The 25,779-nt window shown below is 34.5% G+C and overlaps 2 protein-coding genes and 1 long non-coding RNA gene across 6 annotated transcripts in view; 1 reads left to right on the plus strand and 2 right to left on the minus strand.

The window, feature by feature from the left end:
- Positions 1-25,779, minus strand: part of LOC139986695 (cell growth regulator with RING finger domain protein 1) — a 42,249-nt gene that overhangs the window by 4,218 nt on the left and 12,252 nt on the right. Inside the window, exons 1-2 of one of the 4 annotated variants that reach the window (XM_072002221.1) lie at positions 21,531-22,383; positions 15,199-15,356 (exon numbers count right to left, since the gene is read on the minus strand). In XM_072002221.1, coding sequence (XP_071858322.1) covers positions 15,199-15,356; positions 21,531-21,628 — 256 coding nt within the window. In that variant the 5' untranslated portion in view covers positions 21,629-22,383. Of the gene's footprint in view, positions 1-15,198; positions 15,357-15,543; positions 15,703-21,530; positions 22,384-25,779 lie in introns of those variants that run through there. The other 3 variants (XM_072002223.1, XM_072002224.1, XM_072002222.1) reach the window with 3 other exon arrangements.
- Positions 8,287-11,664, minus strand: LOC139986718 (uncharacterized). Its single transcript, XR_011799705.1, has 2 exons — positions 8,768-11,664; positions 8,287-8,694 (listed from the first exon to the last, which is right to left on the minus strand). It is a non-coding gene; the product is annotated as an uncharacterized lncRNA (long non-coding RNA).
- LOC139986713 (acylphosphatase-1) lies at positions 22,956-24,034 on the plus strand. Its single transcript, XM_072002252.1, has 4 exons — positions 22,956-23,179; positions 23,244-23,260; positions 23,602-23,711; positions 23,787-24,034. The coding sequence occupies exons 1-4, from the start codon at positions 23,038-23,040 to the stop codon at positions 23,899-23,901; spliced, it is 384 nt and encodes a 127-aa protein (XP_071858353.1). The 5' UTR covers positions 22,956-23,037; the 3' UTR covers positions 23,902-24,034.

Here is a 25,779-nt window from a genome sequence, read left to right on the forward strand (position 1 = left end):
TAATCTCGTAGCAATTAAATTTAAATTTAAAAGCGTACGAAATTCGAAGCGTATAACATTCGAAACGCAACTATTTACAATAATTATACTGGTTATACGCTATATGAGATACGTTGAACTTTGCAAAGTGATAATGTGTATAACTATTCCTCGAATGAGTCATCGTACCACGTATCTTGAGAACGGCCTTTCTAAACTCTTTGACGTCAACTATAATTCTGAGCTCTAACAGGTAATATGTGTAGTATATCCATAAACCTTTCCGTCAACCTTGTCACACTTATTCATGCTAATAAAACGACAAGTAGATCTGTTTACCAAGCGAATTAACGAATCGTGTTCGAGAAGAGAAAGAAGTAATTGCGGGCAACGTTTCGTGGCGAAAAACGACACAGGAAGCGGAGGATCGTGACCTGAATCTCGTAATCTCGGGTCTTGGACCTCGAGTCACTTCTCAATTCGAGGTTCAAACAGGTTCAACAGACTAGCCAAAAATTCTCGTTGTTCGCGGAGAGGCTACCATCGAGGGGAGATTGTTTGGAGATCACGCGGGGCTGGTGTGAACGAAAGTGAAAGCTGCCAAGATGGATCGTGTAACGTGGTAGACTCCGACGCAGACGAAGTATCAAATCGGTCATTCCACGAAGCCACGAAATAGTAGAACACAGAGTTCATCTTGAGACGATCAGTGATCCACAAACCGAAGATCTGAAGATTCAGATTAGTCAAGTTACTTGTATTCAAACGGGTCAATAATAGCGCGATGAAAAGAGTATAATTGTGAATTAAAGCATAGCAGAGCCATTCGTGTCAACAGACAGTAAATATAAAAATAAAACTTTTACATCAACGCAACAATTCTAATGCAACCTGGATGCACCGCAAGGTTCAGCTTACATTCTCATATATTTTTTCTCCTATTGCCAGGTGATATGGCAAATGCAAAATTGCACAATTTCGAGTTAAAGCATGGCTGGTCAAGCATAACTGGAGTTGTTGGCAAAGACTTAATACGTAGGCTGTGATAATGAGCTGCGCGATGTGGGTCAAACTTCATGAATGATATCCTAGAAGTTCTGGAGGGAACACGGGTCTGACTTTTGCAAGGTAGACTAGTATACCTGAAACGTTTGAAACTCTAGAATATTCTGTATAATCTGATATTAATCTGAATACTGAATGGTCTTGAGTTTAACAAAAAGCTCCAAACATCCGTCGAGTGCGTTCTTCGACATCAGAAATCCCAGAAATCTGATTTCTCGATTCTTTCAAAGTTTGCAAACGAAGCTTTTCTTCGAATAGCTTCATCCTGCATAGAGTCAATCCTAAGAAATGATTTAACGCAAGTCGAACTAAATTGCACTGTTGGATGCAAAAAGATCTCGGAATATGTAAGCTCTTTTTATGCAAAACGCGTAAATAAAGTAAGAGCTTTAACGAGTTTCCTAAATTTTATTTTCCTATCTCTAAAATCGCCGACGCCACAGTAAATTTTGAGAATTGATATTGCCTTCAGAACGGAAATAGTCAATTTTCAAATAGAGATAGTTTTATTTTTTAACGATATAATAAGATAACGAAGAATTCAGAATGGATGATTTGCAGAATAATTATCTCTTTCTGCTATCAAATACGAGAAATATGTGCATTATTGTTGCGATTGTTTATAGAAAGTAAAATGTTCATTGCGTTACGTATGGTGACATTTAAAATATGAAACTTACACTGTGCAAAGTTTAAAATAAGTTCACTACAGGCTCTAAAACCTTACAGTTGACATTGAAGTTCTGCTTGTATTCAGTAGAATTGTCAATGACTGACCTATCTCGATCGTGAGGATTCGCGAACCTTTCCGATCGACGAATACGACATGATCGATTAGTCGAGTGGTACATACAACGATGGAATGGGTTGGTGAAAGGCCAGTCAGCCAACCAGATCAACTGCAATTGCACAGTATATTGCACTATGATCACCCACGGTTTGACAAAGTGAACACATAAATCTCTTGCTATTCGGTAGGTGATAATGGACCATGTACCGACAATATAGCTATTTATTTTTGACGAAACTGGTTTTTCATACGGGTAAAATTTAATGATAATCTAAGTTTCAAGTATTTGATTTACAGGACTGTAATTAACTCAAATTCCAAGGTACAATTCAGTGGTTCGGTTTCATGGCACGAAACTCTTTCGTATCTTCCTCGCAATCTATATTTTCATTTTCTAAGTGAAGTCGGTTTTCGTTAAATAGTTATTGAAGTCTGCGTTCGAAGTTGGACGCTTAGAAAATATTGGAAGTTCTACTTTATGTTGCTGGAAATTTTAAGTCTTGAAACTGTTTCGTATCTCTCGTAGAATCTATATTTTCAATTTTCTAAGTGAAGTCGGTTTTCGTTAAATAGTTATCGAAGAAGTCTGCGTTCGAAGTTGGTCGCTTAGAAAATATTGGAAGCTCTACTTTACGCTACTGAAAATTTTAACTCTTGAAATTCTTTCGTATTTCCCATAGAATCTATATTTTCAATTTTCTAAGTGAAGTCGGTTTTTATTAAAATATTTATCGAAGAAGTTTGCGTTCAAAGTTAATCAGTTAGAGAATGTTGCGAGTTTTACTTTACGTTATTAAGAATTTAAAGAAACAAGTTTGCTATTTTTTGCAGGAATCTTTATGTTTACTATACTCGTGTTGATGGCTGAGTTTTTGCGTTACTGTACGACGATTGTAAAACAGAAATGGTACCAATTACAAGTTATATTAAAATTCTTAATATAAAGCTTTCGTGTAATATAAATAATATAAATATAATATAAAGTCGTAATAATATAGAATCAGTATATATAATACATAATACAATTAATATTTAGTTCAATAAACTACGCGGAGAAAAAGGAACAAAAACGACTGTTCCATAAAGCCGACTGAATTATGATGATAACAGCCAGCGTGGAATAGTCGATTATCAAATGTCGTTGCATAATCGGAACAAACCCACTAATCCGTTCGCTTGGTTGCACCGTTGCACCAACTACTCGTGGAAATCGGACCATTTTGCGTGCACATACCCGTCTCTTTCGTTCACGGGGCAAACAGAACGTACAGTGCAATGGTAGCTGAGCACGAATGCGATTACCGTAACACCTACGTAACCTGGTGAAATTGTGAAATTACTTTTTCTTATCCATTTGCGGATTCCAAATAATAAAATTAGAATCGAAGGTCGGCGTTCCTTTATTGCAAGAGATAGTGAGAACGATGATAATTAAACAACGGTTAATTATAATCTTATCGATTGCTAATGAATTCATACTGACATGAATTAATTTTCATTTGTTTCCTTTCCCTTTCCTCTCGTTGTCACGTATTTCTTCGATCGACACAAGCTCAAACGGAAATGGCGATTCACGAGACTTTCATGAATGAAACAATGATTATAAAATCGAACGGAATACGATAAGCAAAACGAAACGTTAATTCCTCTAAAAGTATGTAGAAACAAAGATTCCCGTGGACATTTTTGAAACTGCTTTCTGATAAATCTCTTTATTGCGCGTTATAATTCAACGTTAGTTATATTGATCGATTTCGTGTCTACTTAAATTTCGAAATAAATTTGCTAATATTATCGACTGTATCCCTTCATCCTGTAGTAGTAAGGTGGAAACCAGTATCTCCGGCTCTTTGTCTCGTCGATGGGTTGCTATGTGTCTCAAGCAATACTCGAGGCTTCTTTCTCCCTTGTTTGAACTGTGACTCAACCACTCAGCCAGAGAATTTCAGGCAATGGCAGCAAGAGCATACTTGCTCTTTCAAAGTCTGCTTTTTCTGCATGGTTTAAGGGCGAGCGACTTTTAGACGCTGTGTTCTTGCTGCGTCATATATTTGTCTTCGTTGTTTTTAATTGGGAAAACAGAAGGAGACATACGACGCAGCGTCAAAAAGTCGCTCGTTACCACCGCACTTTAATTGGCTCGGGAAAACAGGACTTCTGACAAATCGATCTCTTGTACAATTTTTTCATCACGAATTACAAACTTGAATACTTAAATAAATACTTAAACTCGTGTCTAAAATACTAGATTATCACTTCCTCCGTTTATGGAAAGTTTGTAGAATTTAGGCGATAGAGAAAACTGATCATCATAACCGGATTTCAAACGCAGTGAGATTTGCATCATCTACTAAATATCATACTGAGTACTCTATTTTGAATATTTTATGTATACATATATCTTTTTAGTTAGTAAGAATACTGTGTCTAACTTTTCCTTGATTATTGTTTCATTGCAAGAAATGATAAGAGATCAAGATTTATCTAATTTTTGTAGAACAATGAATCCAAGTACCAACTTTCTACCAATCTACACTGACCGTCTACACACTGACCTTGACTTACTTAGAAATCCAATAGATAAAAGTGAATTCTTCAGTTAGGTCAAGATACATATCAAGTTAGTCATCATCACTGCAGATACAGTGAAGTTCATCCCACCGTACCAACTACACTATTTTTATCAAACGTACATATATACAAACCTAAAACTTGGGATCACTTCACAAACATATGTATGTATGTATACGCGATAATAGCAGATTATTTCGTACCTTGAGATTATAATATCGGTTGTAATAATAATAATAATATCTACCATAATGCGTTATCTATACATATTCGATTATAATTAAGAACTCCATCGAAGTTAATTCTTTAGTCTATAAAGAATGAAAAAAGAATCATGTAATTGTGACACTAAAGCAACGAGTACTTTCAGAAAATGGACTTAATCAATTTAGCTTCTGATATTGCGTGACGTAATTGATATATATAGCGTCAATTCATTGTTGTTGCCCGTTACATACATAACGATAAGAAACATAAGATCGAGCGTAAAAATCTACTCGAAGCACACGTTCGATTAGAACAGAAAAGAACGCGTGATATATCAGGATAAATATATCCACAGAAACAGAAAGGCCTACATAAATGGCATTTGATCGTTTCTATCGTTTCACGACCTTGATTATTCTACGCTCAGAGAGTCACGTACGACAAGCCGGGTTTTTCTTGTTATTCCATTTTGTACGAGATGTTGGTACGTTACGACTAGTAGCATTCTTCGTATCGTTTTGCTCGGGCGATCGCAACAACACGGAGAAACCGATCCAAAACCGGCGACTGGCAATCGGTCATATGTACGTGTAATAGTTCCTAGCCTTGAGCAGGCGATGTCGAAATCCTCTCGTGGAATAAGCCGGCTGGTGAACACGCAACCGCGCTTCAATCATGTCCGGTCGCCGCGGAAACTGAAGGCATTACTCCACAAAAATGATAGATTATAGTTAGCCAGAGATACTGGAGGAATACGGAGAAAGGCAGTATCTGTCTATGTTAGAAGCATATTCGTCGAAATACGGATAAAGTAGCGTGTAATAAGGAAAGACAGTTATGAAAATAATGAGATCTACCTGATTGTTAGACTACGGACTTTTATGCATCCGTGGGAATTTAAAGATGAAAAAATAAATAGAATGTACGCTTGGTATAAAAATATGTAACTAGCCAAAGTACAATATTTTTTATATTATTAATAGGTGAAACAAATTTGCGAGTAGATTCACTGACTAGAGTACAAATTTACGACTAGATTACAAAACAAATGAGTTTGTATAAATATCCATAGTCTGGTACATAATTATGCTTCTATTTCAATAAAAGTCAACATCATAGTTGTGCCAAGAAAGATTTTAAACCTTTGTCGGCCAACAAGCTTGGCTAGTAGTAATGTCAAATAATCGATTTGAGGCAGCTCGATGATAATTTTTAGAGAATACTGAGCAATTAAGTGTATTGTAAGAATGGTGAATCAATTAAGAGGATGTAAATGGGCTCTGTATTTTATCAGTGTATTTTTAAAAGGATCACAGATTAAAGAAAGGATCATTACAATTTAATCATATTTTTTAAATGTAGATAAGACTGATTAAGATATAATTGAATATCTTATAATCTTCTTAGCAAGTAAATCTATCTTATAGTTAAAATATCTTGTATTTTATGCTCAACTGCTTATCTTTCAACATTGCACTGCATTTTGGTGGACCGATGGTCTGAGCCGAGATTCGATTCAAGTAGCTTTATTTTTGGTATTTTAAGAGGTCTTGGATACTTGAGTTAAGATTTCCTTTCTGTAGATTTATTTCTGCGATTTTACTCGGCTATGCTCGGTTAATGGAACTTTCTATTGCAATAGATTTATTACGAAAGTATGATATTATTCGTCCTTGAATTAACAAGTATGATATTATTAGTATCAGTGGAAGGCGATGTTGCAGGAAGAGAAAAGAGATCGGTGCATATGCAGAAGTTCAAAAGCACTTGAAAACCTGTAAATATGTCGAAGACTAATTTTAATAATTCGATCCAAAAATTGTCTATCTCTTCCAAACACTACGTTAATTCTTTATCAAGAAAAGCAGATCAAAATAATGCAATCGAATTATTTCAATTTAAATTACATTTAATTACAATTTAAAAACTGTTTCGTAAATGAAAATATGGCCAATAATTTAAAAGTTTATGATTCTCGTTTGAACGAAAGGAACAAAGGGGAGATGATAATCGCTCGCGCGACCATGAAGTGTAAAAGCACTGACTTTTATTTTGCTCCTATTGTTGCAACTCTTTAACGCTTCCACAAGCAAACGTTCGCAGTACAATATATGCAAAAGCAAGCCGCAGCCATTAATTGCTCCAACCATTTGACAACTCATTTACAATTCTCCGCTGCGTTTCTGATCTTTAAAGCTCGTCGCTCTGTGCAGTTTACAATTTTCATTTACGATAAGGCTCACCCGGAATTTTTGTCCGCTTTTTTAACTTTGCTCGTTGATTCTTGTTGACCTTTTAGCAAACAGAATTTTTACCGCGAATATTATCACGAACAATATTAACTCATTCAATCTTTGCAATATAGTAATTTCTTTATTTTCTATCTTTTATGTGTTATTTCAATTTTCTTAGGAATTGTAAGAATCACAATTGGTCTAACTGAAATTGATTCTTTTTTGTTAACTTTTAATTCTACGAGTATAGAATTCTTTGATTAGGAAGCAATTTAATTAATAGGTTAACACCTTCATTGCTGATTGGATTTTCAGTATTTAACAAGGCTTTATTAAGACGGTATCGTAAAGTATATCGTAAAAAAATATGGATTCGAGACGTACGCAGTGCACTTGATAAACTAGATTTCTTACGATTCGATTATCGACTTCGTGCGAATATAGAAAAACATTCATTACATTTTTTTACACGTAACTACTTATTTTTTAAATTAATTAAATTAATTGCGATATACATGATATTTGTAATTAACTAACGGTAAAAGAAACACGGTCGTTTCTTTTTCATATCAGTTTTATGCCAGCTTCCAAGAAATGAAAGAAAAACAGGAAAGAGAAAAAGTAAGTCGTGCAGGATAAAATATAAATTCTCTCAATCTCGAGTGGATACAAATGGCATAAATATTTGTCGTGTGTAAATTTACTTAAATGCTTAGAAGAGATGAAAAAGATGCGTATTGTGAAAAATAGTCGTTAGTTAGTGTACGCTTCTCTTTCCTCGAAGAAGAAACTCTTGTATGGACTAGAGAAACAACAGAACTATGTAGGTCGCTGTAGGTGCAAAAATGCCTTGAGCAAGTTGACGTAAATTTCTCTTATTTGTGTTGTGCCTATTCGCTTTCCTTCTCCTTTCCTTCCACTTCGAAGAGTCTTCGTTTTCTCGACCTTTGAAATTTTTATCGAATTCCATACTTCTTAATTCGTTACAATTCACTATCATTATTGTTGTATTGGGTAAAAATTATGTACGGTTGCAAGGCCGATAACTGAAAGCCATTCAAAGCAAAAAAGTCAGAATTAAATAGATAATAATAATAACAATAATAATTTATTTTCGCCATTGTTAACTTTGTATTACGAAGCTGGATACGGTAGCCATGAAAATAAAGAAAAGTGAAGAGAGGAGTGGAGACTTAGAACTGACATTGAGAAATGTAGATTTTTAAAGAAGATTACTAGACAACGTAAATTACAAGAAATTATCGTTTCTTGGAAAATATGAAAAAGGTGGAAATATAAAAAGATCAAGACTGTGGTACAACATTTTTAGGGCAATCATGTGAGATGAATTGATAACTTCCTGATCATTTTCAAACGTAAATGGCTAAGTTTTAACGAAAATCCAAGATCCATATCGAAGGGGATGAAAACAACTCTCGATGGATTTGAAATGTATTTTCTGCAATATCTAAAAAATTCTTAGCTACAGAGAAACGATTTGAATGTAACAATTGGTTCTTTTCAAACGAATAATCTCTCTGTTTAAAACCTGTTCTTAAAAAAGCGCAAGTGTAACCATTACCTACGAAACTACAGTTTTGAGAGGATCATAAATCACCAATGGTGGGTAGAACGTATAATTTCTTACGTGAGCACATTTCTAAACTAACTGACATGTACTGTGACTTTGGCAACCAAACGAGAAACCGTTCTTTTTACGCGGCAGGAACCGTTATCTTACACGGTACAATGTTACGATCGTTCCCGTTTAAGGCTTCCCGAGTGCCCGTGTCTTTTTCCAAAATTATTCTGACGTTTCTCGTCCGATTCTGAGACCGCGTTATCGATCTAAAACAGAAACAGACAGATCAAACAAAACGTACATACGTACATGTATACACATATGTAGGGGAATATTTACCGCATAACTCGATTTCTTAAAATAGATTCTTCACTGTGTGCTTCGATCAGCACATCAAAATCGATTCTTCACACGGCTAAATGCGCTGAATGAGAAGTTTGAATCAACGCGATTGTAATTTAAAATTTCAAGGGCGCTGTTCTTCTTCATTTGGGATTCGATAAAGAGATCGATGAACAAATCCTCTACTTTGTACGCTTCCTCCAGAAACTTAACTGACTTTGCATGGAGATTATAAGGAAGAAAATATGAGTATGATGTTGTTTGTTTCCTGGTTTTTGTGTTGTTTGGTAGTTAAAAGAACGTGGCTTAGTATAATGTAATTAAAAAGAGAAACGATACTGTTGAGAAAGTAACACTCTTCACATAAATATTTTTTCACAGAACTCTGTAAACAAATTTAATAAGAAGACAGTTTTTTCGGTAATATATGGCTGATTGACAGAGATTGCATTTTAAAACTGTTTTCACGCGTGAAGTTGTGCTTTTCTTCTGTGCTCTTTGTATATGATTTCTTGGAGAAAATTTACAAGCAGTTCAGTTACTATTACATATTCAATGAAGCGACTACAGACGACGTAACAGAATATAGACGAGCAAAAAAGAAAAATATATATGAAAAGAAAAGAAGAAGAATTTATTTCCAGTTGGTAAAAGGACGAGGAATAGTCTAGTTTCTTTTCTAACAATACAGCCTATTATGTATTGTGGGAACAAGAATGAAAGTAGGAGGCGGTCGAGAACTCACTTGCGAGGGTAATTGCAGTCGGCGAGTTCATTTCTGTGCAATTGGCCAGGGACACGCGTATAATGATAGAAAAAAGACCGAAAAAGAAGTGAAAAAGAGAAGGAGAAGGAGAAAAAGAACGGCGCTGTAGTGTGCATTTTTCTCCTCCTCTCTCTTTATCCTGCCCTCGTATACCGAGCGGCGTTTTACGTAATACAAAAGCAATGATTCGACAGGATGTTGCATTATGTGCGACGCCACGCTACGATGCTCGTAAGTACGTGCCTGCGAAAAAATTTCCTGAAAACGACGCACTCTATTTGCTTGAGAATAGGACACGTCACGAGAGGAATAGGAAAAAATGCAAAAAGAAAAACGATGAAACAAAAGAAGTTGGAGATCTGAAGGAAGAAGATATATTCTAACGTTTATTTCAAACTGAAAACGAAAATTGAAACGAGAAAACGAATATTAAAACGATTTATGCATTTATAGAAAGTTAAAAAATGTAAAAATGCATGAAGTATCCAATGTACGGTATTCGCTATAATATTTAATAGGTGAAACGAATTTCTACGTGGACTTCATACTTCATTGGTTTATATATTTTCCTCAAACTAAAAGATTCGTTGGCGATAGCAAAATACGATGGATATAATATGATAGATGCAAGATCATAAAAAAAAAAGCACAGCATGTTCAAAATGATAGAAATGAGATTGAAAGGAGATTGCTGCTATCTGTTGCTTGGAAAAGGGAGTAAGAATGTTTTTATCTTAAATGTTAGTTTGAACGTACGTGGTATAGTTGTCTAATAACGACATGGTTCTTGGACATGTGATATCGTAATAAAATCTGTCACGTTTGCATGATACTAGAACTGGGACTTAAAAATACGTTCAAAGAAATGAAAGAAAGAATTTTAAGAAACAAAAATAAGATAGCTCGAGCCTCGAACCGATGAAGAAATAATTGTTGTACTCTAGATTCCAGATGAATATGATAATTTCTATTATAAAGTTCATCTTGTGTAACAAGTAATTAAATTATTATTAACGTTCCTTTAATGGAATTAGGTCTTTTAATAACTTGTTTATTACGTTGATGATTCACTAAGTGCCCATCAAGTTTATTCATACTCATATACATCTTGAACTTATAACAAGGCTGGTATATGGGAACAAGGCTGGAATTTACAAGATGGGAGCCAAAAAATAAGAACAAGGTCTTCACTATGCTACCTGAAGTTATGGAACATACATCCTGATGTTATTCATAATTCAATGCCATGAGGAAAGATATCTTTTAGAAACATAATATAACAAGAAAGTAAAATATTCACGAAATATGAAATATGTACATAAATGAAGGTAACATATGTTACGTTAAAAGTAAATAGAAATCTACCTTGTAACTTCTCTACTTCATTAGATTTGCTGTAAAACTCATACGTTACTTATACCGACGTTGCTAATTACTAATATCACTATTAAGTATATTTGTCCGTATCATCCTAGAGACATTATTTCGAATCATTTTCGTACTTCCATCCTACATTTACAATGTAGCAATCGTCAAACAGCTAAATTGAAACGTGGAACTACGAAACGCGACAATTATCGAGATGCGTACAAGTTTCGAAAGCTTTAACATCGTTAAGAAGTACGAGAACTAAATAGCAAGGATCATGAGAAGATTTCGTCTCGAGCGGACGATCACCACCAGGTTAACTTGTTTCTCCCGTCGAAGAAGGAATCTTGCAATCGACTCGCAACATTACGTCACTGGTTGGTTTACCTTTCGTAACCTGGACCACAAGCTCTTCTCTCTCTCTCTCTCTCTCTCTCTCTCTCTCTCTCTCTCTCTCTCGATTCAATCGCGATTACATGTTGCACAATGAGTCCGGGAGAGCTATTTAGTACCGAGAGAGCTATTTAGTGTCGGCAACCGTTCACCGATACGCAGGCAGATGTAATATTTGCTCGGTAAAATGCCAGGCTATGAATGAGCTTTCGATTCGTTACCTTTCATCTTGCTCGCTGCAACTCGTAACATGCTTGTTAAGTAAGTTTTTCGAACGAGTCGCTGAACTTGACACGCATAACGCCGATCTACCATCGGTCGATCGATGGTAAAGGTTTTGTTTTAGAGTTGTTACGGAATTCTCGAGGACATCAAGGACAAGAAACAAATATTAATAATTGTGTTAGATACATGATGACATTTAAAATGTGAAATTTATGTTGCTACATTTAATGGGTTTCTCTCTCTCTCAAGCTACGGCGTTATAGGATTAATCAATGTCCAACGTCAGAATTCAATTTTTTTTTCGAATGGCAATCAGCTCCATTAGCAAAAAATATCTTTATGTTTCTTTTATTGAAGATATATCTATTAATTCAAATCTGGTTTCGTTACATTGGAATCCAGTCGAAAAAGCAATGGGAAATAAAGATTCTAAATACACCTACATGTTTATAAAATTCTGAAAGATCTCCATTAGCGATATAACGTTTATTGATTCTAATGAGTTTTTCAAAACATAGTAAATTATTAAGAAACTTTACTTACTAACCATCGTTCAAGTACGATTGATTTTCAAACATCTGCCAACGACCAGCATTAATACACTGCAACTTGTCGATTAATGTGTGTTCCATTATGGTACATTATTGCCAAAAGAACGATCGAAGAACCTTATTCGAAACTATCAAGGATGAGAAAGACCCAAGTACATGCAGCTGGTGGCTCAGATTTATTAATAATTCTTCCATTGAGTTTATCAATAATTCCACAGGATTGAGTTGAAATTATTACACATATTGTCACGTAACTTACGTAACATTCGTGTGTTCCGACAAGCAAACGCTGTCCTCGATGAATGATTCTACAGTCTATACCTCCGCGATCGACCCTCACGGTTTTACATGGTCACCTTTGCCTGCGAGTTTGGAATTCGAAAATACTCTGCCCTTGCCATCATAACTCTCCTCTGTTGGCGCCTTACCGGGAAAATTCATCGTTTCCACGAGAAACGAGTCACTATCGTCTTCGAATTAGAAATCAACGAGGAAAATATCACTTATCTCTGACGTTTCATCTTACGTACGTTTAAGTTAATCATTAATTCCCTAGAACGGATGTTGACGATAAATACATTCGTACCAGATAGCGAATAATGGATAATATTAGTGTTTATTGGAGTTTCATCTAAATTTAAAGATGAAGCAAACATTGGTCGACTTCTTAATGCAAGAGAATTCTTTGAGAGGACACATAACATACAGAAGCTGTTGCAATAAAATGATCAACGGCCAACTGGTGAAAAAGTTTTATAACAAAGTATAAAAGATATATCAGAAACTTTTTAGATGTATACTAAACGAGCCAAGGACACAGGAATATCTGCAGTTGAAAGAAAATCAATATATCATAATTTTACGAATATTTTAATTTCTCCACGCTTCATCAAATTATAAGATTTACGTAATTAGAAAAAATAAGAACGTCAACAAGAATCCAAAGAAAGAAGTTGTAACAACATAAGATAATTTTATGAATTGCTGTTCTTTCATACTAAATAGCAATACGCGAGAGTACTATTGCAGACGATCATCATCATTCTGATTAATCGAGTTTCCATTAACAATCGGACACGTGCTCCATCATTGTTACTGCATGGTCCGTGGCATGGTTCGAATAAAATCCAAGGCACACTCGCAAGGTTAACAGAGACTAGCCCTGCGCGTAACAAATACGCCCGCGATCGCACGAATACGCGTGATTTAATGAATTTATCGAGGGTCGGCGGGCGTCAAGCATAAATCAACCGGTCGCGTAATAAAACGTGACCACGGCGGGGGAAGAAGATCGTTCTCAACCGTGTGCATTGTGCAGGATATATCTTCGTCGGTTATTCGTTAACTCTAAAGCTATTGAAGCTTCTTTTTCTTCTTAACTGTGCTTTTGACCAAAGATGGATCGTTCAGGAAATATCTGTTATCGCTTTGAAGAAACTGCACAAGCTGTATGTACGTAACGGGAATCGATGGGAGGAACAATATGCACGCGAGAAACAGAAATTGCGTAAGAATTTAAAAGTCAAGCACTTGCGAATAATTATACTTCTTAATAAAGATCAATATAGTTCTTGTTAATTTGCTAATAATGAATCGAAGCGATTTTACATCCTTTGCATAATAGATTAATGAAGTAGGTATAAATTATTCGTAGAAGTGTTTTACAATGAATAAATCGTAGGTGCTTATCATAACAGTTATAAATAAAACTAAAAGATATAAATAAAGATTCGTATTACCCTTCAAACATTACAATGAATGCTTTGCATGTTTTTGCATATTTAAGCCGTCGTATTCCGAAAATGGTTACCACGCCAACTATGTTAATACTTTTGAATAGTAATTGAAACTTTTTAAAGCTAATACAATCTTTGCTTTATTAATCTCACCCGTTGTATCAATGGGCTACTAAAAACCAAATTCTGCTTAAAATACATATAAAGATCTAGCTTTTAAAAGAATAAAGAAAAATATAAGTTTCTGTGAACAAGCTATACAATTATTTGAATATCTTACAAACCTCTTTTTTTCCCGATGTGCAATAAGAAAATTTGCTTCATACATAGATATTTAAAAACGAATATTTACATACTAATCTATGAATTTGCTCGAAATGGGAAGCAATTGTAAAAAGTGTTGCGCGAAATAATATAATTATGAGATAGATCCCTTGCCCGCGATCAATTATTCCCGGTTAAATGACTCACAATGACCTGGCCAAGCGGTCAAGGTAACGTTTCGTAACTTCAGATATCTTCACACCTGCATACCAATTACAAGCGGCAACAACGACCAACGGGAGGACCGTCTTGCCTTTTTTCTTCTTTTTCTTCTTATGCGCTGTCTGTAACCTACTTTCGAGCCGATCGAGACTTACGAGAAGGAGGTTTTGCTCCTTTCAAGAGTCAATTAGCCCAACGAACCAAGACTTGCGAAATTTAAACGATGCTTACTGTTGGTAGAGAGCAAAGTGATAAAGATTCCTTGTAGAGAAGAATCGTCGGAAGAACGTTGATTTATGAGCGAGAATATAGATTCGAAAAGCTATGGAGTTCTTCGTAACGAATCGCAGGGTTTGCTTGGGACGACGCATGAATTTTGACGACCTTTCAAACGGCAACGAATACTAATCCTGCGCGAATTAGATGAAACAAAAGCGAGACACGTCTGAGCGTTAGTACATCGATTGTGCGAGATACGATCTCCGATCTGTTTGTCAGAAACGGGTTTGTCTTTTTTTCCACCGACATTCCTAATTTAGAATGTTAATGACGCGAGAATAATGAATGATGAATCATAGATAGTACGTCTACTTGAATTTTAATGTAATTTACAAACTTCTCTGGATATTCAATTAATTAGATATTTCAACTATTCGTGTACTCTTCTCTTGTTCGTTCGAGATGAGACACTGGATTCAAATTTTTGTATAATTTTATATATTTAATTGTTCTTCCTTTGATGATAATTTTGCAATTATTCAAATTGTTGATTCAGTTGGGTAAAACGTATCAAGCGTTTCTTCAATTTTTTTCTCGGTATCAATTCGAAAGAACCATGCTTGCGATTTCTTCGACAGGCTTGTGAAAGAGGCGAAGGAGGAAAATTGAAAGAAAAAGACTCACCGGTATAAGTGCTCTTGAAACTTTCGTGAAGCTTGAAGGTGAAGGGAATGTGGACCTTCATCATCTCCATCTGAGGTATGCGTGGCGAATGTGTCATTACGCTTCCACTCCCTCCAAACATCAAATCGTCGCCGTGAATACGAAGCACAATCATATTCCTGTACAAAGAAATCGGATTTCTCATTTAATCGAACTATTTTTAGTCATTTATTATTAATATGTGGCTATTTATGCGATATTTATATTTTTCTTCATTCCTCGATTTTTCAAGTTTATATTTTTGTGGAATGGTTAGCGAAACGTGAAAGCTAAGCTGTAAGACGATACAAAAATCGCTTTACTGACGTTGACACACTCGGTTAATCTGCGACTGCGAATCGATGCGACACATTTGTCGATTGGGGAAAGATTGATTCTACTGCAGAATGCAAGAGCCTCGGTCGACGATGTGCATATTCATCCGTTATTATCCTTTTGTTATACTTTGTATATAAAATATTTTCGCGTAGAGAATGCCTTTGAAATGATTCGAGAAGCATAAACATCCGGACAGATATCAGCTATTGATTCTGAGAAATATTTCTTACAAAGCAGAAATTTGTTTCGATCGTTAAATGTTCATATATTTTAATATATCATGTGTATTTTGTACATCTGTGTGTTTTGCATTATTGAGTTTCTCGTAAATGCATAAATGTTCGCAGTCTAATCATTAGAGTTGTTTACATTCGTAACAAAGTAAACTTTCAAATTCTTCTAAGTTGTTCGGATTCAAACTTTTATGCCCTAATTTCCTTTAGTATTATAAGGGTATTTAAGGGCACTATGAAATTATCGTTTTTAAATTAATAGACTAATTTAATTAAGCTTCAAGACATTGAAGTAAAAGAATTAATATTTGTAACTCGCGAGAGACTTCACAATTCTGCATAATGTATTCATAATTCAACATAAAAAGTTTGATTTGCTCTTCAGAGCTTATAATTAGTACTCCGTTCTCTCTCGACGCACAAGATACTGTTTATAAGTTACAAGACGATAGTGTCCTACGTGCAGGTATGCACAATCTTGAACGCGAGACGATTAGGTGATCCGAGAAATAACAGTATACTACCTTTTCCTACCAACAAGTATAAACTAACGGGTTTGAAAATCATGTATCGACTAGTTGCCGAGAGTTTCTCATCTTTCCTTTGCTTTCTTCCTCGCAGTGACGCAAAAAATAAATCGGACGCGGTAAAGTATTCTAGAAGAAAGATTCTGCTTCTTCTACGTTCTGCATTCTTTCCCGAAGAAGAAACGTAACTCGTACGGATAAATAATAATCAGATATTTAAACAAATACAGAAGATAACGAATAAGTTCTATCTTGATAAGTTATTCGACCGAATTTGAATTTATTCAAACAACTACTTTACATAAATAATCATTCTGATAAAAAAATCTGAAAAATTATGTTTACGAACACTGATCAATTTTTTTACCGACATTAAGACGCAAAGAAATAATTATAAGCTGGTAAAAAAAAGAATCAATGTATTGCCTCGTTTCCGCAGACCTCGTTCCAATAAAATGTAACGACAAGGCTCTGGAATGAAAGAATGCGGCTATACCGTCCTTCGATATTTAAAATAATCGAACTGCCTTCGTTATTCATCCTTTGGAGCGAATTAGTGTGCGAATGACCGCGTACTGCCAATAACCTCGCGGCCATGAGAACACATGCACGTATACCGCAACATAGGGTTGCCGCGAATTATTCGTGAATCTACGATTCTATGATCGATGATATCAAAAGGAACACGAGATCAAATTTCTCACTACATTTCTTTCGTTCGGTTTTCAAAAATGTCCTATTTAAGTATCGGTAACAGGATCCGTACTCGGTTTCGTTCCGATGGATTTAAATTCGATTGTGTAGTTTTGAAGTTATTTTATGACAGCGCAAAAAGTAAACCATGCAACTTTGAAATTTCAGACAGCTTTCTCCTTTCAAATAGGCGAATCGTGCGTTTCACGTAAGCGTGTTAACGGTTTATTGACATAAGGCTGCTGGATTTGGGAACCGTACAGCTGGACTAAGCGGCTCCTTCAGCGCGAAGAAATATTCCAAATGGAATTGAAAGTAGCGAGAGTTTGCTCAGACCTTGATATTCATAGGAGAACCAAATTTCAGTTTTATCCTCGTCTATCACTTGTGTCAATTTTTTACCCGAAATTGAAATAAGTGAAGGGAGCCGTACATAAGATCTATATTTACCTAGAGAGAGTACAGTATCTTATTTTGTACCCACAAGATTGTGTTTTAATATTTGGAGACGTAGATCCTTTTATTAAAGCTTTACATTCTATCCTTAGATAGAGAGACTTATCGAAAAAGAATTTGGGAGCAAATTGTAGATGTCGCTTGTACTATTTTCCCTCTGAATTCTTCATTTGCAATCAAATTTTTGAAATCTTCATTTGCAATGCATAGAAATTTCATCTTCTTATTCCCAATAACCGGATTTCAACCTTCGACTTATAGTTTCACCAAATAATTATCATTATATTAATAATAAGAGAAAAGGTAAAAATCTAAAATAACTTTTAAGATCGAAATTGTCCAACGAACTTTGCATTATTGCAGCAAATGGTTCTTATCTGATAAACTGTCATCGATATATAAGTCTGTATTTCAGGTAAAATTTTCAGGATACAATAGTATCCAGGTAGGATAGTTCACGCGTAAATGAGCTCAGTTTATTATACTATTTATACATACCACGGAAATTCATAACTTTTTATTTGGTTTATGGTAGATCTACTATCCATGATTTAGTGGAAATGTTGTAAAAGTAACAAAATCCATGATTTCAAAAAACCGAATAAAGTTAAATTATAATATAGATATCTATATGCTTTCAAACATTAAAATACCTTGCCATACGTAACTATAAAGATTTGGAAATTCACTGGAATGTTATATATCTGTTCTTGCATTTATATCGTTTTTCTCTATTTTTTATTTTTTAATTTTTTTTTCTTCTTCAGAAGTCTTTACTTCGTGTAGTACAGTAGACAAGCAACAACGAATACCGCAAGATAATAACGGTTTGATCAAGCGTCTCCAATGGCGTTGCATAATTTCCAATGAAAGTATATAGAAATCATTTCCAGAAAAAAGCCGAACGACTGGCAAAACTGGCAAATCACCGATGTTGCAATGTAATAACGCGTCGGCTCGAGTACACGAATTAGAATAAGAGATTGCATAATCAATGTAACGTTTGAAAACCTTATTCGTCATTTCCATTCGCTTTTTCTATTTAATCATAGGTAAAACGAGATAAATCATAATATTATAAGGCTGTTTGAATGCCACTCGGTGACCTCAGATTGCCATCACACAGCTAACTTGTTACTTTATTCGAAAAGAAGGTAAACGAGAAAATGTCTAGCCACAAATAATTATTTATATCTCTTTCAAAAGTCTCGATAAACATATCTAATAAGATAAGCACCTCGCAAAAAATAATACTTGATTGCCTCAGAAATGATCCTTCAAATGTTTCAATTATTATCATAAATTAGGCTGATAGATCGTTGATTATTGATACACTATGGATGTTTATACATTTGTGAGAAATTGAAAGGTATTAAATATATACATAATATTATAATATAATATAATATAATAATAAAATAATGGAAATAGAATATTCCTTATAATACATTATTAAGTGGATAAAACAAATCTATAGTTATATTCCTCTTCTATAATTCAGCCAGTAAAGACATGAATTTACATAAACATGTACAATTAAGTTATTGATATTAATTCCATTTCATGAATTTTTGTTTATTACTGATATTTATGCAAATTCATACTCTCGTGTAAGGAATTAAAATTTATCTAAAACAAAATTAAATTTATAGATTTTTCTCATAGCCAATGAGTCGTCATTCAAATAAGTGAATTCAATCAACGGAAGCTCATTTAATCTATCATTAACTAAACTTTGGTCACAATAAATAGCGTTCTACTATATAGCATTTTACTTCTTGACTTTCACCGGTAAAGTTCTCCAAATTTCCAAATTGCACGATTGAAACTAATTTTCGAAACAAAAGTCTCAATCTGGTGCTGTCGAAGGAGCAAGAAAGTTGTTTGCTTGACAAGAGGAGAAACTTTGTCTAGAGGAATCGACCTCTCTCGTCAGTCGTTAACTTCGTTCATTTCAAGGTCACCCATTTTTTTTATATAATTTATCTTACATTTTGGAGTAAATTAATTCCAGGCTTAAATGTAATAATTCCTTGTCAACTCTACAAGTGCAATTACAAGAATTTCGGTGATTTTCCATGTTTAAACAACTGTTCTTAGCTATTGTGTCCTCTACCCCACGGCACACTTTTACCAGCAAATTGAAAGTGCCAATTTATCGTCCACTTTTACGATCGTCTTACAGAATAACACCGATTTCATTGATCTCGCCTTGAGATATTAAAAGAAACAGAATTAACCTTGAAACCTCTGAGGTGAGATAAAAAGAGAAAGGAAAAGAAAGAAACAAGAAAGGAAACAAAATTTAACTCCACTATTAAGATTATTGGCCTAGGGAATAACTTTTTATAGAGATAACCATGTAGGTCTTTATTTAGTTACTGTAGCAAAATATTATGAAACTAAGGGATAACGTATTATAAAATAAATTGATATTATGCAATCAGAAAAGTGAAATGACGAAATAGTTATTACAGTATGCACCGTTAATGTTTAAATTAATATTTTTATTCACTCGTAGAGATTCACAATACAATACATGATATATCGTGTACAAATTGATCTTAAAGCGTCACAGGTGGTGCAAAATAAATAGTGACGATAAAAAATTTCTAAATTCGGTTCTGTTTTAAATATTTCAACGAAAATCTGACAAACCTTACAATTTAATCTTTCAAATGTGTTAATATAAACGACGTTAAAGAATTGGGTATCTAGATATTCAATTATGAAGTATAGGATATTATATTTTTATTAATATCCTTGATTCTTCTATTATAATTTAATTACAATTTTAATAATTGAGCTATTTTATTAACCATCGATAACAAAATTTTAAAATGTTTGCAACTGAATTTAAAATACGCAGCTAAGTTAGTAAAAACAAGAAAAGACCTATTATAACGGATTGATTGTCCTAGTACATCAGAACACCAAACGATTAATGTGATTTATTACAATGAATTAAAACAAAAATTTTTTTAAAGCACAGTTCTGTTCTTTGAATAACTTTGCAAATAGTATTCCGAGATAAAACTAGAGAGTGAAATGAAGTAATACTCAAGAAAAATACAATCATTCTGTTCTAACGATACTCTTCGCATTCAATGATGATAATTTAATTTATGCCAATTGACAGGGCAATATTGCTCTAGCGCAATGGTATCTTTCACCAGTTTGATAATTGATAACGTACGGTCCACTGACTCATATAACATAAAACATTTACTATTAGTCATAGAATATTTTCCAACTGATGAGTAAAGGAAAGATTAAAGAGATGTAGTTTTGTCAATTCTATATGCGGAAATATGATTTCCACCGAGACTCTTCTCGAAACATTAAGTCCAAAAGTCAGGCTGCAATATGCAGGAGTTGATTTCGCTGAAGAAAGAACGAGCAAATATTTGCCAAATGAGAGAATAAAAATTGAATCGCCTACATCCGTGTATTCTATTTATTCTGATATCCTTTTGAACGCTTACAATCTCATTCGCGTAAAAAAGTTGCCACAGTACTAACAGTTTAGTTTCTGAACGCGCGCAGGAGTGCCAAAATAAAAAAGAAAATGCAAGATAAGCGACTCGTATCAATCTTTGTTATCGGACAACATTCTTTTTGGAGAGATTAGAGGAAATGTTTGTATTGATGGGAATTACGTACATGCTTAAACATGATACGTACAAATGAAGAAAAGAACAATATATAATATCATCAATTTGTTAGAAGAATGACGCATTTTAATAATTGTCAATTCTACGATATCTGCAGAGATATCACCGACGATCAAAACAACTTCTTTAAAACATTGCAACATGTGTCACAATTGATAATATCAGAAATTATTTGACTCTGTTTCTTTTTACAATTAAAATGCCAAACGCTTTGAATAAAAGGTGCACCGTGGGTCATTCGTGAAATTTTACAAGGAAAAACATATATAATTGAGCAATTAATAATTTCTGACTTCAAACTTTCGAGTTCAAATCGACTATTTTGAAAATATATTATTGTTATTCGTGCCACTTTTTTAGTATAAACCGATGATACGCTATAACATAAATACCTGATGATAAACAAGAAAACTCCGCAGAAGCATATCGATACTGCGAGCACAAAGAAAATGTTCGACAGCTCCGCCACAGATACTAACATCGCTGTCATCGTATATTATCGTCGTGCTGTTTCTCCGTGCACGCCAACGCACACGCACAACGACACACCTCCCGAATTAACCTCACTTTTCGAACAGATAAGCTGTCAAAGTCGCCACCGACGTCGACGACGAATAATCCGGCGCTACCCTTAAGCACTGCACACAACGTTCTGTCTTGAGACGTGTAACCAACGATATAGCAAGGACGATAGAACGATCTGTCAGAGCCGCATCGTGTGCCCGTACGCCGACGACACGAATTTTCGTTGCGTAAATACGCCAGCCTAACCTCATCGACTGACACAAGACTGGTATTTCGCGTGTTCGTACACAGATACACGGACTATCGCGTACGTATCATGTATTCGTATCGATTACGGGCCAATGATCGACGATTTCGCGTTAACGGGATGATTTTTTCTTCTTTTTCTGTCGGTCAAACGTCACGGATGTTTTTATCGAAAAGACATGCATTCGAATCTACGTGATCGTCTACCATAGCATAAAATCTCCGTAGATAAGGGTAACGCCGTGTGCCAAGGGTTTTAAAGATAGACAGGGAGACAGGTACACGTAGACTGAGATACGTAGCACATACTGATAACGCGATCGATAGATTGCTTTGACTCGATGATGAGATTCTCGTTACGTTTCGTAAGGACAATCGCATGCACGGTTGAAGAAGACCGCATAAACACAACCACCACGTATTAACTGTTGCTTGAGACTGGTCGTAGATACTGCGGTGGGGACCACTTATACGCCACTATACTTGGCGACTTTTTTTGCTGCTATGCCCGTGCGCGCGCTTCGGAACATCGACCAATACCAGCGCCGATACGACCACACCGATCAGCCATATACATGTGTGAATAGATTTTGATTTTTAAATTCAAATAAGGTGCTAATTCCATCTTGTAAATGATTCATTATTTTCCTATGTATATTTAATTTGTATTAATTACTTGATTAGTTTCGACAATATTATATGCGTTATTTATACATCGAATCGTTTAATCCTTTAAATGTAGTGAATAAGTGCATAAAGGACTAAAATATAAACTAATGCATTTACTTATTTTTTAATCTAAATGCATAAATATATACGTTTATTATTTAAAAGTACGTTGCTTTTTATTATTGCAATGTTTATCTCTATCGTATATAATGTGTATTAATGCTGGAATAGATTCAAATTGAGCATATGGATTTAAAAATATGAACTGTGTCTGTATCAACCCTACTTAAAATTCAAATTAAGTTTAATTCGCTCTAAAACACATCAGGAGTGGTTTCCAAGGATACCGCTATTAACCAACCGGAACAGCTGATAGAATCTCAACTGGCGACATCTAGTCAATTATCGTCTCATGAAATAACATACGCACATTCAGATATTTTCCCAAATAATGATTGAATGTTAATCAAGTTGTACCTTCCAATTGTTCTCTGCCTTTTTATCACATTGCCGTTTTTATCAGTGATAACATCGCAAAATACAAATCCGAAAATGTCACAGTTAGTTGGTGTTGATTTTGAAGTTTATGGGAGAGTACAAGGTAAGTAACCATTTCCCTATAATAGAATCATGATGATACTGATCTCAGGTTTTCTTTTTTAAAGGCGTATTCTTTAGAAAGGTAAGTAATGTATCGCACCAAGTAACGGTTAATAATTAACGTAAATCACGAAGAAATACGCTGCAAGTTTTATGGCTTGTTTAGTACAGAACTGACATCTGACAGGTGAAACAGTTACTATGTAGTTATGAGCATATACATATATACATATATATCGGCATTTTAAAATGAAAATTAAATGTATCTAACATTTTTTAAATTTCAAATTAAAAACTAATTTTTTATGTTTGAATTATAAATGTAACACGTACTTGTATGTCCATGTTCGTATGATCGGTAAATCAGTTTTCTATGAACGATCAAAAACAACTTTCAACAATTTATCATTTTTATTGATATAGTATACTCAAAAACGTGGGACCGAATTAGGTTTAAAAGGATGGTGCATGAATACCCATAAAGGTACAGTTGTTGGTCGTCTTGAAGGATCGAAAAGCAAAGTGGAAGAAATGTAAGTTTTTATCTCTTTAAAACATTTTAACAGATATATTCATTGTCCTTATTTTATATGCATATCTGTTTCTAGGAAAAATTGGCTTCGATATACCGGAAGTCCTGAATCAGCCATAGACAAAGCGGAGTTTCGAAATGAGGAAGAAATATCTCAACCTACATTCGCTAATTTCGAAATTAAAAAATAGAAATCTTTACCTAACGTTATTTCCAATTATGTATTTAATTTTTTGTTTTGTTTAGTATACTAATTTATTTAAAATTATAAACAATGTGCATTGATTTGCGCCTCAGTTAAAATAAAAGAAACTGTTCAATATATCACGTTTTGTACTTATATAAACTGTATTTGCAACCTCTGTAAATATCAAATAATTGTATATGTATTTATCCAATTTAACACTGATAGAAAGAATCATACTATGCACATTAGGAAAGCTACTTCTATCGTATCATTTATTATAATTCTTTTCCAATTTTGAAATATTGTAATTAATAGTAAGTTTGGCATTCACCACGCAAGTAATCTCGTTATATGGTAAGACTTTACGAAACAATTTCGTCATTTCTCTGCATGTCACAAGCGACAAGCGTACGATGGATAGACTTTAACGGACGACAATTCTGTTTCGTATAACTTCTACCACTATCGGCACGAACTTCATTAGTTGTCGAGCGTGCACCGACGCGTGCGCTTCAAAACTTTCGCCTGCGATCTCTCGTACAGATACGATTGCATTTTATAATCCTCTGATACTCATAAGATTGTTGGAAGTAATTCTGTTTTTTCACTTAATTCGATAACAACTTGTAGTAATCTATTACTATAAACTATATTCTAAATATCGGGAAATTTAAAATTTTCCGTTCCACGATATCGAACGTCATTGTAAATAACGCGAGTGACCTAATTATGCGGATGTACAATCGTGTCAGGTCAAGAGTGAGTCTTAAATTGTAATATAGATAGAGAAGAATGGACCAGCAATAACCAACAGATTAGATGATCGCGATAATATAGTGATTGATAAACGCGAAGGAATGTCGCATTCAACATGAAGTGTTTCAAGAGTTTCTTTCAGCACACTTGGCATCCTCAACAGGTGAGAACACGTGTTTCGTAGAACATTTAAAATTTCTTAAATCTTTCTTAATCTAATCTATTCGATCCTTAGATATACTATTTCTCTGAAAGAACTAAACAAGTACCTTCGACATGTCGTTTAAATAAATTTATACAAATAAATTTGTCAACACGAGTTTCATACAATTATTCAGCGTTAAAATTCAAGGATGATAACTTTTATAATCACAGTAATAATAATATTTTAACGAAGATGCTGTTTTAAACATGTTTGCATGTTGTAATATCCGAATAACCTTGGATCACGTAGTTGTGGATGTGCGAAGTATTAATTATATCTCGTATTATCATAAGGAAACGATCGTCGATGTAATATTAAGAATGTCTGTTTTATTTTATGATGCTTTCAAACGGCATGATCTCAACAATTTAATCGTATCGTTCACGAAGCTATGTACTACGTACACGAGCATGTTCACGATTTTTAAGAACATCGATAAACATCGTGATTTATGCGGTAGCCTTGAGATTCTTTGTGAAGCAGCTACTTTCGTTCGTCAATACTTTTAGAGGCAAACTTACCGTACTTTCACTTCCACGAAATCTCACTTCTAATAATTAGTCATCGGAGTTCATTGAACTAACGTGACTGACCAATGAAAAGTAAGAGAGATCGATTAGTGATGACATTAAAAGAAAATAGGGGAAACAAATTAATAAGATTTATAAATTATTCCTCGACAAACTTCAATCTGCCCGTCTTGGTTTGTAACAAGCAACACGTTTCTGTAGGGTTAAATTTCAATGTGATCGATCGCGGTAATGTTCCATTTCTCTGTATGTTTTATAAGACGGTTTTCAATTTCTTCTCTCGATTCTCGTATACCGAAGTTTCTGACTACCTGTTGAAAATATGAGCCTCACCAGGTTACGCAACGAATTCTACTTATCATTATTGCTGGTGCATCCTCGACCTGTTGCG

The sequence above is a fragment of the Bombus fervidus genome, chromosome 4 (assembly GCF_041682495.2).
Source record: "Bombus fervidus isolate BK054 chromosome 4, iyBomFerv1, whole genome shotgun sequence".
Classification (NCBI taxonomy): domain Eukaryota; kingdom Metazoa; phylum Arthropoda; class Insecta; order Hymenoptera; family Apidae; genus Bombus; species Bombus fervidus.